Source organism: Pungitius pungitius, chromosome 11, assembly GCF_949316345.1.
Source record: "Pungitius pungitius chromosome 11, fPunPun2.1, whole genome shotgun sequence".
Classification (NCBI taxonomy): domain Eukaryota; kingdom Metazoa; phylum Chordata; class Actinopteri; order Perciformes; family Gasterosteidae; genus Pungitius; species Pungitius pungitius.
Window position 1 is genome coordinate 1,284,073 of NC_084910.1, and position 13,681 is coordinate 1,297,753.

The window sequence follows — 13,681 nt, forward strand, 5'->3', positions numbered from 1 at the left end:
CTGTACGGACTCACACGAGGGTAACCGTGTCACAACAACAGGGCTAGTGACAACACTCTCTAACTCAAGAGTAATGACTGAACCTATCCACTTTTACGCTTCCTTTAAGCCAGTCCAAGTTGGGCCAAACTGAGCCAAACCAGGCTGAGCAGTGCAAAAAAAGACCTCCCAATTCTCTCTTCTCTCTGCTAGCGAGGTTCACATACTGGGCTCTGACCCAGGACTTAAGAATGAGGGACATCTGAAATCCATCATGTTCATGTGCTTTGTAAATCTTTGGCTGTAGCAGAAAGCAAATTCTCACAAAGGGCCTACATTTGTACAGCTGTGATTGATAATACGCATCCATTCGTTGAATCTGTGCAGTGGCCGGCAGTGCTGGCCCAGTGCTGCGTGTACATCATTGCTATGCATTTCATAAGGAATCCTGCTCTCAATGTCTGGATACGGAACGTAGTCATCCTGTCCTGTAGGACTCCTGCTGTATGAGTCCTTCTCTCCTGCTTTACTACACACTCAGCCCAGCTTGTGATTGCTCTGGGTTTGAGCTTCAAGGTCGTGAGCCAGAGGATCGGCATGATGCGGTGTGCCCGGGCCGTGCCGATGCACCATGTACAGTCTAGCCTGTGGTCTGAAGGATTGGAAGCAAAGCGATTGGCACGTTTCACTGAGGTCGTTTGTTCCGACGTGCTGTGGAGAGACAACGGCAATGGACAGTCGTGTTCATTCAAGGGCTGTGAATTGGGATTCTGACGCTCATCGTCCCGGCGCATGGTTCCATTTTTGGTAGCGCTTTCTATCCCCATTGCATCGCACAAAAGCCCCCCGGAGACAAGTCTGCAAAGCAGGGCGGATCCTTAAGGATGGCGGTGTTTTCATTGCGTGGCGTGAAGAACTGGTTAAAGGTGCGGACACAATCTCCTCTGTTGTAGTGTGCAGAAATCAGCACGAGTGTTTTCAGCCTGGACTTAATAGAGCAAAAGGATTTTTGTCCAGTTGAACTGCCTCTGAAACACAGCTATGTGGATTTAAGAATGCCCGTCGCTCTCTTTTTGCTTTACAAATTCACACAAAGCAACAAAAGTAAGTAGTTCCAAGCTTCTCCAGGGTTAGCTCAAAGGCACTGATTCCGTTTGTGATGTTCACAAACAAGAAGCACCTTTAGGGGGGGGCGGACCTCAGAATAGTGTCTCTGCTCTTTGCAGATGATGTGGTTCATTCGGCTTCATCAGATTGTGACTTTCAACCACCCAGAACATTCGATTATATGTTTCTTCTGATTTGGGGAATACATTAGGGTCTTCAGGTAAGAGCAGGAAAACCTTGCTGGGGAGTGGGACATCTGGAATAACATGCTAAGCCTGCTGCCCTTTCAACCTGAACCCGGGTAAGAAAACAATAATGGATTCATGGAGCTCACAAGCAAGAGCTTCGGTGTACAATATATCATTCATTACATGTGTGTGTGTAAAGCCAACCTGAGAATAAACAGACTCCACAGGGCATACTGCTGTGGTCCCTTTCATTGTCCATGTCCTGATGACAGTCACTCGACCCCCCTGCATCGTTATGATCCACCACCAATGATCTCCTCAACTAGTAGCCCCCCCCCCACTCAAATTCAATCTTTTTTTATTTTCCCACTCACGGCAGTTCCACGCTGACATGAATATGTGGTGAATATGTGTGAGCTCACCAGAGTGACTACTATCCACCGGCTGGCTGAACCAGTTGCCCGACCACTGCCCCCCCCAAGTTGTAAACCACGGGGAAACACTGCGCTTCCTGTTAGAATAATTCAAAAGTCAGTCAATGATTTTGTTTTTTTTCAAAAGTCGTCATAATATTCATATTTTCAGAACGAATGTTGTGCATTTTGCCTCATTCTACAGAGCCGGGAGTATGTTCTGCCAGTGGAATGGATTGCTCTCATTATGAGCGTGTTATGAACAAGAAGTCTGTGATTGAAAAGCTTTATTTCATGCTTGGCAGACTTGTAAAGGAGGGGTTGCGTGTGGTGAAGAGAGGAGATTGTTGTGTGTGGCTGTGTGTTTCGGTGTGTGGAGAACAGAGGCAAGGCTGGTATTTCATGAATCACAGCGTACAGGGTCATACTTTATCTCTGGAGGATAATATGTGCTTTAATGCTGCATGTGAACATGATGCAGATTGGAAGGCTTTGTGTTTATTGTTCTTTTGACTTTTACTGTGTTCAGGTTCAAGGAAAAAACTTCATGCATGGACAGCTGTATTGATTTTTATAATCAGTGCAAGACAAGAATCAAACTACCTGATTGGCAAGATCTCGTTTTCCAGGTTTAAAATGTGCAACTCGTGTGTGTCTTACTGCAGCCTCCGACCTGCAACGCACAGTACAACTGTCCAGCCTTTGCGCCACATTCCGTCTAACGCGGTAAGAACTGCAGTTTAGGCAGCGCAGCTGCAATATAATGGAGGGCGGGGTTGGCTCTGTGCCAGGGTCTTACATAAACCACCGGAGTGAGGAATGTGTTGGGGCACGCATCACAGGAACACAAAGACACGCATGTGCCAACGCACAACGTGCAAGAGGAGGCCTTGTTTCTCTCTGATTGGGCCCTGTGGTGCTGATGCTCAACTCTGTTTAGCCCCTCCCTCTTTCTCCCGCTCTCTTCCCCTCTCCATCCTCCCGCCGACCGTGGAATGAGAACGCGATCGCTGTTGCTGCCTCGGTCCCATCTCCCCTCGGCTAGTTGTGACATTGCTGTTGAGTCGGGTCGTGTCCAGTCGGGCCACTTGCTGCACAGAGCTTATGTGCAGTCATCCTGACTCCTGCTCCTGACTCCCTCAGACCGTGAATGAAATGGATATTAGAGGAGCCCTTAAAACGTGTAGGAGGTATTTAGCCTTCTCTGCAGACTCCTCTGTCTTGCTGCACATGGCAGTTTGATCTGTCCTCTCTTAGCTGTCTGACTTGAATCTATTTGTGCCTCTCCAACTACTTTCTCAAATGATATTTATTATGTGATCTTATTCTATCAATCCGTCTGTCTATGGGTAGACCGATCTATTGGTTTATCCATCTTTCTGTTGTTACACTTGCATTCCATCGCATCCCCTTTTTTCTTTTTCAAGTCGTCAGTTTGTAACTCATTTGCGACCTGGAAGTATCATTCATAGGTTTAATGATGCATGTGGTCTTTTTACCTCTTTTCTCACTTATCAAGCTGTGGGCTGAAATTATACTAATATTAGGAGGCAATACTCAACTTTGAGTAATCACCAGTTTCCGTCTGAAGTTGAGGCTTAACTTTAGATTGAAATACATTTAGAATCCTGGCTGACTTGAGGGCATTGGGTCTGTGTATGTTTGTGGTTTGTGTGCGTGTGTGTCTGAGTGCATGATTAATCTCTAAGCCCATCTACTTAGCTAATTTCCATCCGGCGTCGGTGTGATAAATGTTTAGATTATAACTGTCGAAGCAGCACAGTGTTTATGTAAAGTTGTTGCTCCTTCCTCGACGGTACTTCCTTCCCTCGTTGACCCCTTTGCTCCTTTTAACAAACAGGAGCTTAAAACGACGGCATTCTTTATGATTAGGGATTTCTGTTAGCACCCCACGTCAAATAAATGTTTCCTTATGTTGCCCATGTGCTTATGTAAAGGAGTATACTGTGTGTGTGAATGTGAGGGAGATGACTCACAGCTTGAATGAGCGGCATCTGATGACATCACCAGCTAAATGCATCTGCAGATGGGCCCCACACCCCCACGCCTGCTCACACACACACACACACACACATCCTCCTCACCCACATACATTCGTATTTTGGGGGGCAAAGCTTGTAATATCACGATTGATCACGTTGTTGTTTTTTTTGTAAATGCAGCATTATAGCTTTCAGCTCTGAATGATTGTCTGCACCAGTGCTTCGATTATTTCTGTTTGCATTTGCCGTGTTTTTACAATGAAAACGTGCAGAATGGTACTTTCTAGTGTCTGGGTGTGTTTGTTTGATTGTGTGTGTGTTTTTGGGGTGGGGGTGGGGGGTTGTATGTTGAGCTGCTCCATTTTGCTTCCTGTTATTAACCCATTAAAGCAAGCATAGCTATGGTTGGAAAGGTATGCAGCTGATCGTATTGCCCAAAGTGTACGTCCATGTTTGTAACACAGTTGCCTTTTAAAGATGATGTCAATGGAAGTTGATTAAAGTTGATTGCCTGGTGGAGCTTACCTCTCCATTTTTCTGTGTGTTTAAGGTTTCCATCGCAATGAGGATATGAAGGCCATCGACGTGCTTCCTATCCTCAAGGAGAAGGTTGCCTTCCTCTCAGGTCAGATGCATGCAATATTCATCTTGCATGGTTCTTTTTGTGTTAGCGTGCATGTGTAGCAAAGGAATCAAGATCATTTAGAAAGAAGTGGAGAATCATGTGATGTACTAAAGAAGGCTTTTCACCTGCATATCACAGGATTGATGTGGGAAAAGTATTAGACCGTTATATTGACAGTAGCAAAATAATTTACACAGAAATTTCATTGAGACCCCTCTTTACTCACTTTGTGGGTTGCATCGTCTACATTTATATCTAAAGGTGGCAGGGACAGACGCGGAGGTCCCGTTCTCACCTTTCCAGCACGGAGCAACCATGACAGAATACGACCCGAAGACCTGCGCAGGCTTATAGCCTACCTGGCAACTGTTCCCAGGTAGGAGTGCAATACTCACTAACAAACCAATAGACAGCGTTTCAGTGCCGGATTCACACTGTTTCAAACTGAACATTCACACACACACACACACATACACGCGCACACACACTCGTTTGCACATGCACTGGCTTTTTAGAGCTTTTTCTTGATGCTGGGTTAATTTGAAAATCAATTTGAGTTTGACCCCCCCTCTTGGCCTTTTGTGCAGTCTCACTCACACTCATCTCAGTGCTTTTTTTTTGGAGTCAGACTTTCTCACCTTGCTTTGATTTAAAACGCTGAGGCCTGACCTGAGGCTACAAAGACGGAGGAGGGTTTCATTTGGGATTCTCTGTGAATATTAACCCCCTTTTCCTTTTTTTAATATCCTCCTGAGTTTCTAGAAAAAAACTTTTTGTTCCCACTAATCCCTTTTCAGTAACCCTCCCCTCTTTCTCACTCTTTAGAGTGACAGGTTGAATTAAAGAACTAAAACCGCATCATCTTTTTGCAGGAAACATTTAACTGTTGAGAATTGTGCTCTGAAGTTTTGTGAAACGCTGATTTTCAAGACCAGAAACACCGTTTCTTCACATTTGACACTCAGCTCCAGGCTGCTCTGTTTGGAGTCAGTTGTGATTTGCTTGAACTCTTCTGTTCTGCTTCTTCTGATTCCTCCTGCGCTGCTCTTTCTAGTGGGTTACAGGTCGGGTCTTTTTTCAAAGATTTTGGAGATTTGTCTTGAGGAGAGAGGTGGTCCTGATTCATTTATGTAAAAAATTGGGTCCAGGTTTCTTCACGGCCTCAGGGCTTTCTGGAATGTACGCGGCAAAATAAAGAAATGATTGGCTAAGCAAGGCAAGGCAATTTTATTTCTATTGCACATTACAACAGAAGGGCAATTCAGAGTGCTTATAAATATATATAATATATATATATATATCAGTCAGCAGTCTTCTGAAGGATTCAAATGTTTACATAGTGTAGATGGTTTGGAAAACAAGGTCAAAGTTCAAGAACAAACCCGTAGACAGAAAAATTGCATTATTTAAGACGTGCAAATAAAGGAATCTGATGGATTTCAGATTGTGTAACCAATATCCTAAGTATCATAGAGATTGTGGTGTTTTGCTGTCTATTGTTGTGGTTTTATAATTCACATTTGTTGGTGTTCAGTTTGGATATTATTACATTTTGATGTAAAATGTATGACGTATTCCTTTTTTCTGCCCCATCGAAATACAATGTATTAAAGCCATATTTAGACATTTTATTCACTTTTATGTCCGTCTCCTAAAATTCTGTGTGCATCAAGTCTTTAGAAACTGCATTGAGGTGTAAGATAGGAGACAATATTTGTCTATTTTCAGTCAGTCAGTTTGAGGCGCAGAAGGAACCAAGTATCACTAAACTCAGGAGGAGGTCAGCATGATCTCTCTGTCTAAATGTTTCTGTCGCTTTCCACTTCTGTTACATCTGCTTCTCTCTCTCTCTCTCTCCCTCCCTCTCTCTCTCTCTCTCTCTCCCCTTTCTCTCCTCATCCTGTTTTTCTCTACCCATTTGGCCACCTATCTGTTTTCAGAGAGTGAGGTCAGAGAGAGTTGTTTCTGTCTCCTTGCTAGACACATTCAGATTAAAGCCTTTAACACTGAGAAACAACCTTTTAAGGACTTATACAGCAGCACTCCTGGTAAGCAGCAGTGGAAATTTCAACGCTTCAATGTTTTAACAATTTTTTTTCTCCCCAGATGCTGTGGAGACTGGGAGCTTTTGATTTAAATTGTTTTTGCCATGTTTGCATTTAGATTTGATATGTTTTGTGGCTTTAATGTGTCTTTGATTCTGGAACGTTGAGATGATGATGATTCAGTGGTTTCTGTCAGCTTATTCTCAAACCAGTCACATCTGGTTGCTTCGGTCACTTGTTTATACTCTCCCTGAGGCTTTTCTAATGGATCAAGCCTAATTACAAGAATTCAAAAGTACCGTATCTTCACACACGTTCATATGGTTTTTCATCCTAGATTCTGACCTGTTTGTTCCTCGTGTGTTTTTTGAAGCGAGGAGGTGGCCAGACATGGCTTCACAGTCATCGTGGACATGCGCGGTTCTAAGTGGGACAGCATCAAGCCGTTGCTAAAGATCCTCCAGGAGTCTTTCTCGTCTTGTATCCACGTCGCCCTCATCATCAAGCCGGACAACTTCTGGCAGAAGCAGAGGACCAACTTCGGCAGCTCGAAGTTTGAGTTTGAGGTTGGTGACACTCGACTTACTTGTAGGAGTTGTAGTGCACAACAGAAGGGTGTTGGTCTCTTTTATTTGTACAGATAAATGCTTTTACTGTGCTTTTTACAAAGATGGAGATGGAGAGATGAGTACTGCTCATTACATGCAACTAGCATGTTATTGTTAAGATGAGTGATGTCTTTTGAGTTTAGACATTTGTCTTAGTTTAGCATCTCTAATTGAGCTGCGGCCTGGTGACAGCGGCACTGCTCTATCCCGTGTGGGCATGTGGTGCTGGTATATTTAGTCCTGACCCAGTTACTATGGGAACAGCATATGTAGGACATGGCTAAGCGTTGCATCCAAGCAGTAGGGAGTTGGGTTTGGACAAAGGATTTTTGGGATCACACGTCTACTGAAGGTGAGATTGCTGGTTTGAGTCTCTGGCCGGGCGAACTCTCGGTGGGGGAAGTATTTGAGACGTGCTCTCTTACGGTTTAGTTTTTACAACTGCTGCTCATTATCCAGAGGTACCAGATGATGTTTTTATTGCACCGGCCCCCGCTGCTGACGTGTGTGTTCACCCCTAAAGCAACAACTGGTGGTCCTGGTGTGTCTAAGTCTGCTTTCAGTTTGAGCTTTAAAACAAATACCTTCAGTTGAATTAGCATCTATGCTGGACCATTTATTTTGTGTTTTTATTGTGACTGCAGTGAACCTCTTTAGTGTTTATTTGTACTGCCTGAGAGTTTACATTTGTGTATTTCGATCTTATTAACAATAACATGAAAGTAGCTTGAGATGTCTGGTATTTGGGCTTTTTCGACACCCAATCCAAACAGTACACATGTGGAGCCACTTTCAAAATCTCGGTTTAACAGTTGGAAATCTGTTGACATGTTAACATCTGATAAATGTGGAGGATTAGGAGGATGATGACAGTGATGGTGATTAAATGGTGGAGGACTTTCTCTCTCTATCTCCCTCCGCCTCTTTTCTTTGCCTCATGTCTCTTTTCTGTCGCCTGTGACTTCGTCGACCCACTCCAGACGGTGATGGTGTCCTTAGATGGTTTATCCAAGATTGTGGACGCATCCCAGCTGACAGCTGACTTTGAGGGCAGCTTAGACTACAACCATGATGAATGGATTGAGGTTTGTGTACTTTCTCACTTTTTTCTGCTCTTTACACACAGCATCGCATGTCTTTTATTAAGTCTTGATTGGTGGAAATGTAGTATTTACAATTCGAAAACGACGTTCCAAATTCTTCTTCTTCTTCTTATTTTGATTTTCACATCAGGTGCGGCTGTCGTTTGAGACCTTCGCCAGCGACTCAATGCGGGCCCTCGCCCGCCTCGAGGAGCTCCAGGAGACTCTGTCCCAGCGGGATCTCCCGCGGGACCTGGAGGGCGCTCGAAGGCTCATGGAGGAACATGCCTCGCTGAAGAAAAGGGCCACCAAGGCATCGGTGGAGGAACTGGATGCGCAGGGACGAAGGCTGCTGCAAAGGCTACAGTTACAAACTGCAGGCGGGGGGGTTAGCGGCGAAAGCCCGTACGGCAACCGCAGTGGGGGGGCGAGCGGAGACTCTAACGACCACCACCACGGCTTCCATGTGCATGCGGACGCACACAACATAGTAGCTAAAGTGACGGGTTTGTTGGACAAGCTGCACGGGACACGCCAGAATCTGCAGCAGCTGTGGCACATGAGGAAACTGAAGCTGGACCAGTGTTTCCAGTTGCGTCTGTTCGAACAGGACGCAGAGAAGGTCAGAGTGCTTTAATATTTCATATTAATGAATAGTGTAAAAAGAAGCTAATTCTTGTCCAGGCATTTGAAAATATTACATTAATCGAGACGTTAAAATCAACTTTCATCCCTGTGTATCCTAGATTAGTAACGCATGAATGTATCATTAAAGATGCATTACTGGACCAAAACTACTTGTTATTGGACAGTATCCCAATCATTTCAATTCGAGACCTGTGGATTTATCATTTGACAAATCATTTTAGGTAATAAGAAATAGAGTTATGTTTTTTTTTTTTAATGTATTTGAGTCGTGTTTTTTTATCTCGGCCAAATATTATGTGAGCTTTGTGTTTGTCGGCATAGAAACCAGGAGGAATGAATGTGAATGTGTTTGATTGTGTGCCGGTACGAGGTCACTGGTTCAGAGTGAGTGTGACGTTGCGTGTCTGGTGCTGATTGTGAGTCCTGCTAAGGAAAGTTTCAGAGCTTAAACGTACCTCTAAACAAACCTTTTCCACACACACACATGAATAATACACAGCCACATAAATGAAGGATAAAGTGCAGAAGTGGACACACAAACACGTAAACTCCACACACACTCTCAGCGATAACTTACTTCCATGGAGAAGTCAGTGCAGGGATGAAATGTTTTGGTTCCTTACAAACACCAAACAACCAGCAAACAGGAGATGGAAAGAACCTTCTGACGTGTAGAGCATTCTGAAACCTCATCTGCATTGTCTTTACCTTTTTTTGTTTTGTAGATGTTTGATTGGATTTTGCACAACAAGGGCCTTTTCCTCACGAGTTACACGGAGATTGGAGGGAACCACCAGCATGCCGTAGAGCTGCAGACCCAGCACAACCACTTTGCCATGAACTGCATGGTGAGAAGTTGTCTTTCGGGCACACACACACACACACATGCACAGTAACACACTAAGACACATCTAGTACAGCCACAAGCTGTCCTCATTTCTGTCATTCGCAGTGACAAATTACGGCCTCCCATCCCTCTGGAACCCCCACACGCATACGTGCACCTCTTATTTCATCCCAAACCACCCTGTTCTTTGGGCCATGACTTATTCTTTCTGTCCTGTGTCTCTCATATTATCCCGCGGTTTTCCACTCAGCCTCAACTGTCATCTCTTGTCTAGTGAATTGCTCTCATAATTGTGCAATATATAGTGTGTTGCCCTTTGTTGCTCTGCTTCCCAACCCTCCCTGCCCTTAAACGATCCACTGTCCTAATTCTCTTATGTTGTCCCATTTTGTTTCACCACAATTCGTCAGAATTATCCTTGTCTGGCAAGAATAACTAACAATAAATCTTTTGAGACTTTACCCTAATTACCCTACAGAAAATAATAAAATAGTGGCGTCAACATCAGAGCTGGGTTGAGATGAACAAAAAAAACGGACAGAACAGCAGCAAAATATACAGGTGGAACTGGAACATAAACACAAATATTTTTACAATATACTGGAAACACACACACACACACACACACACACACTGGCCTCACTCTCCGCCCCTCCACCAATTCGTCCACAGGAAGCAGTGTTTCCCCTTCCTGTGGCCTGCATGGCTGAATAGAAACACAGAGCTCATGGTGTGTTTTTATGTGTGTCTGTGTACTTTTTGGTCCTCTTGTACTTGTCAGTGTACTTGGTGCACCTCGCTCTAACAGGGACACTGGCTGCTCAACATAGATTATTGATAGAAACTAGACAAAACTAGTAGAATAATAATTGTTGCTGCTAATTCTGTTACCGGTTACAATAACACAAATAGTTTGATTTCCAAGTCAAGTAGCAAAAGAACTAACAAAAAATAATCTTAGCGCCTTAACGAAAGAAGAGGAAACAGTGGATGGGTGGAGATCTTGTTATGACCTGGCTCTCTCTCTGTCACTTTTTAGATGAATGGATCTGTGGGTCAAAGGTGTTGCCCTTCCTGCAGTGTCTTTTCTGAAAAGCCCCATATACTCTCATCGGGTTTGAGTTAGAAAAAACGCTCCCCCAGTGTCTCCCTTCCCCCTTTCCTCCATCAGTTTTGGATGGAGGGGCTACCACCTTGTGTGCTTGAGTAGTCCGGCTTCTGTTTTTCCATTCTTATTCATCATGCATGCTCCAGGCCTCAGGCTTTATTGGATGTGACACTATTTAATGTAGGATTAGAGTAGTTCAACAACTAACCTACTGCTTCATACTAAAGAGCAGTTTGACCCCATATGTTCATTATGCAAGTCATACATGTCTCTGTTATCCTCAAGCCAACATCATTATTTAGTTCTTTAATGTCCAAATGCCACGATCTCCCGGATATTGGACAGTGGGGAATGGCTTTGCATGCTGAACAGCTGCCAAGAATAAAACATCTCTGAATCCTAATCTCAGAAGAAGAGACCATTAGAAACCCTCTCAAAGCCATGAAGGGTAGACTCCACCACCTCTGTCTTCAATACTGATGAGAACTCATAATTGTCTCCGTCTGAGGGCTGTAGCTGGTGTTGTGTTCATCTTTCCTTCCCGTCGTGAATGAAACAAACAAACTAAGAGCCATAATAGGCTCCAGGAGCAGTAATTGAATAGAATGATAACAGGCTGTTAACACAGTTGTTAATTAGCGTTTGCTGATCCGTGCCTATCTACACAAAACAGCTTGGAGCCCATATATTAAAAAAGACTGAATGATAGGAAACAAATGAGTTTCTTTTCATTATTCACACAGGGTATGCCTCCCAAGTGAATTACTTTTTAATGCCCACTAGAGTGTGTGTGTGTGTGTGTGTGTGTGTGTGTGTGTGTGTGTGTGTGTGTGTGTGTGTGTGTGAGAGAGAGAATGCATGCACGTGAGAATTGTAGCATGGGTGCATATATTGACTTCTTTTCTCCCCAATATTACTCACTTCTTGAATGAAAATGATTGTGGCTTCCATATTTCACCAGCACACTTTGATTGCTTTGTAGCAGACAGTATAGCTGGTGCCCCCTCATGCACTATGATTATGTGTATTTAGCTTCACAAAATGCTCAAACACGGACGTTGATGTGCCTCAGTGCCGGTCACTTTGGATTTAAACCACTCCATATCCAGTTAAACCAATTAAATCCAGTATTTTAGTGAATTAACATCAATTAATGTCAGTATGTCATTTAATCTTTGCCGTTTTTCTCCTCTACTACTTTGTTGCTTTAAAACACAGAATGTGTATGTGAACATCAATCGGATCATGTCGGTAGGGAACCGGCTCTTGGAATCAGGCCACTACGCCTCACAGCAGATCCAGCAGATCTCAGCACAGCTGGAACAGGAGTGGAAGGCCTTCGCTGCAGCGCTGGACGAACGCAGCGCGCTGCTGGAGATGTCGGCCAGCTTCCACCAGAAAGCCGACCAGGTACGGACAAGCAGCGCTGAGCCAAAATCAAGTGCGGTTCTGATGGGTTCGACAGATTTCCACCGTAGAGCTGAGACGACGCTTACTGTACGCGAATCCACTAAATGTGCATTGCTCCTTTAATTGTTCACACAAACTCATTCACATGTCCACATGTGCACATTCCTGCATGAAACTACGTTTTTAGCAAAATGGAGTTTCGATCTGCTACTGAATGTTATGTTGACTGGATGTTCTTTGAATAGTTCTGTCACGGTTTGGTCTCTCTTCCTGTTTTAGTTTGAAGTTTCATGTTCCTTGTGGTCCTGGGTTAACTTCACTTCCTGCCTTGTCCTGTGATTGCCTGAGTGTTTCCACCTGTGTCCAATCACCTGCACCTCCCTTGTGAATTGCAGCCCCGTGTGCCTGTTGTCCCTTGTCGCGTCTTTGTCTGATGTCAAGTTCTCGTTGGTGCACGATTTTCCTCGGTTTGGGTTTTTTGGAATAAAGAGCACTTGTTTTGGAAGATCCTGCGCTTGAGTCCTGCCTCCCTTGAACCTGCACCCTCGTCACCTGACAGAATGACGCGACACTCAGGCAATCACAGGACAAGGCAGGAAGTGAAGTTAACCCAGGACCACAAGGAACATGAAACTTCAAACTAAAACAGGAAGAGAGACCAAACCGTGACAAGTTCAGTGTTTAACAGTTGTGTATAATAAGTAGATTTATAGATAAGGAACACATACTTTGGCTCCACTACATTTTACTCTGCACTCTGGTTGCTTTATCCCTAACGGAACTAAAAGACCATTTAAATGATCAATACTGCTCTCCACGGTTTTGCTTACAGTTGCAGTAACAATACATTATTTAGTTGTTGGCACATGTTGTTTGCTGCGCAGTCTTTAGACTTCCTTGTAAGTTATTGATATTTTATTTCCACCGGTGAAGATCATGGTGTCACAGACAGTAGTTATTGTATGTTTTGATTACTATCATTTTTAATTAAGTATTATTATTAACAGTTATTAAATTAAAATACTTCAATGTCCATCTTTCATTATTTTTGTATTTGTTTTATTGACCTGGAGTGTTCAATGTGGAGGAAAACTGTGTGTGAACGCACTAACAGCACCGATTGTGTTTGTCGTAATTCGGCCATGTTAGTGTCTTTCTTTCCCAAAATATGCACTTCGTCAGAGATCAATTTGAAGGAACAGGTAAACCTAACAAAGTGTAATTGGAGTTGCCATTCACGCCACAGCCCGTCGTGGATACTGAAGAGAAAGTACTGGTGACTATGTCAGTAGCTCTGTGTTATACGGATGTCTGTGTTGTGCCTGCCCCCCCCCCCCACAGTACATGAGTAAAGTGGAGCCATGGTGTAAGGCGTGTGGTGAAGGAGAGCTGCCATCGGAACTCCAGGATCTGGAAGACACAATCCACCATCACCAGGGATTATATGAGCACATCACCACTGCATACTCGGAGGTCAGTACAGAGGCGTGCACACGCACACACACACGCACACACACACGCACACGCACGCACACACACACATGCTACCTCCATAGGACTGGTCATTATCGAAAATAATGTGTTGCATATAGACGTCAATTCAATACAAAATTCAAAT

At 43.9% G+C, this 13,681-nt stretch overlaps 1 protein-coding gene across 3 annotated transcripts in view; it reads left to right on the plus strand.

The window, feature by feature from the left end:
• The window catches only part of triob (trio Rho guanine nucleotide exchange factor b), a 75,732-nt gene that overhangs the window by 23,359 nt on the left and 38,692 nt on the right, over nt 1-13,681 (plus strand). For all 3 annotated transcript variants that reach the window (XM_037453113.2, XM_037453111.2, XM_037453112.2), the window contains 8 exons: nt 4,241-4,315; nt 4,577-4,691; nt 6,734-6,926; nt 7,949-8,053; nt 8,202-8,672; nt 9,424-9,546; nt 11,872-12,063; nt 13,405-13,536. In XM_037453113.2, the coding sequence (XP_037309010.2) occupies nt 4,241-4,315; nt 4,577-4,691; nt 6,734-6,926; nt 7,949-8,053; nt 8,202-8,672; nt 9,424-9,546; nt 11,872-12,063; nt 13,405-13,536 (1,406 nt within the window). The remainder of the gene's footprint in view (nt 1-4,240; nt 4,316-4,576; nt 4,692-6,733; nt 6,927-7,948; nt 8,054-8,201; nt 8,673-9,423; nt 9,547-11,871; nt 12,064-13,404; nt 13,537-13,681) is intronic.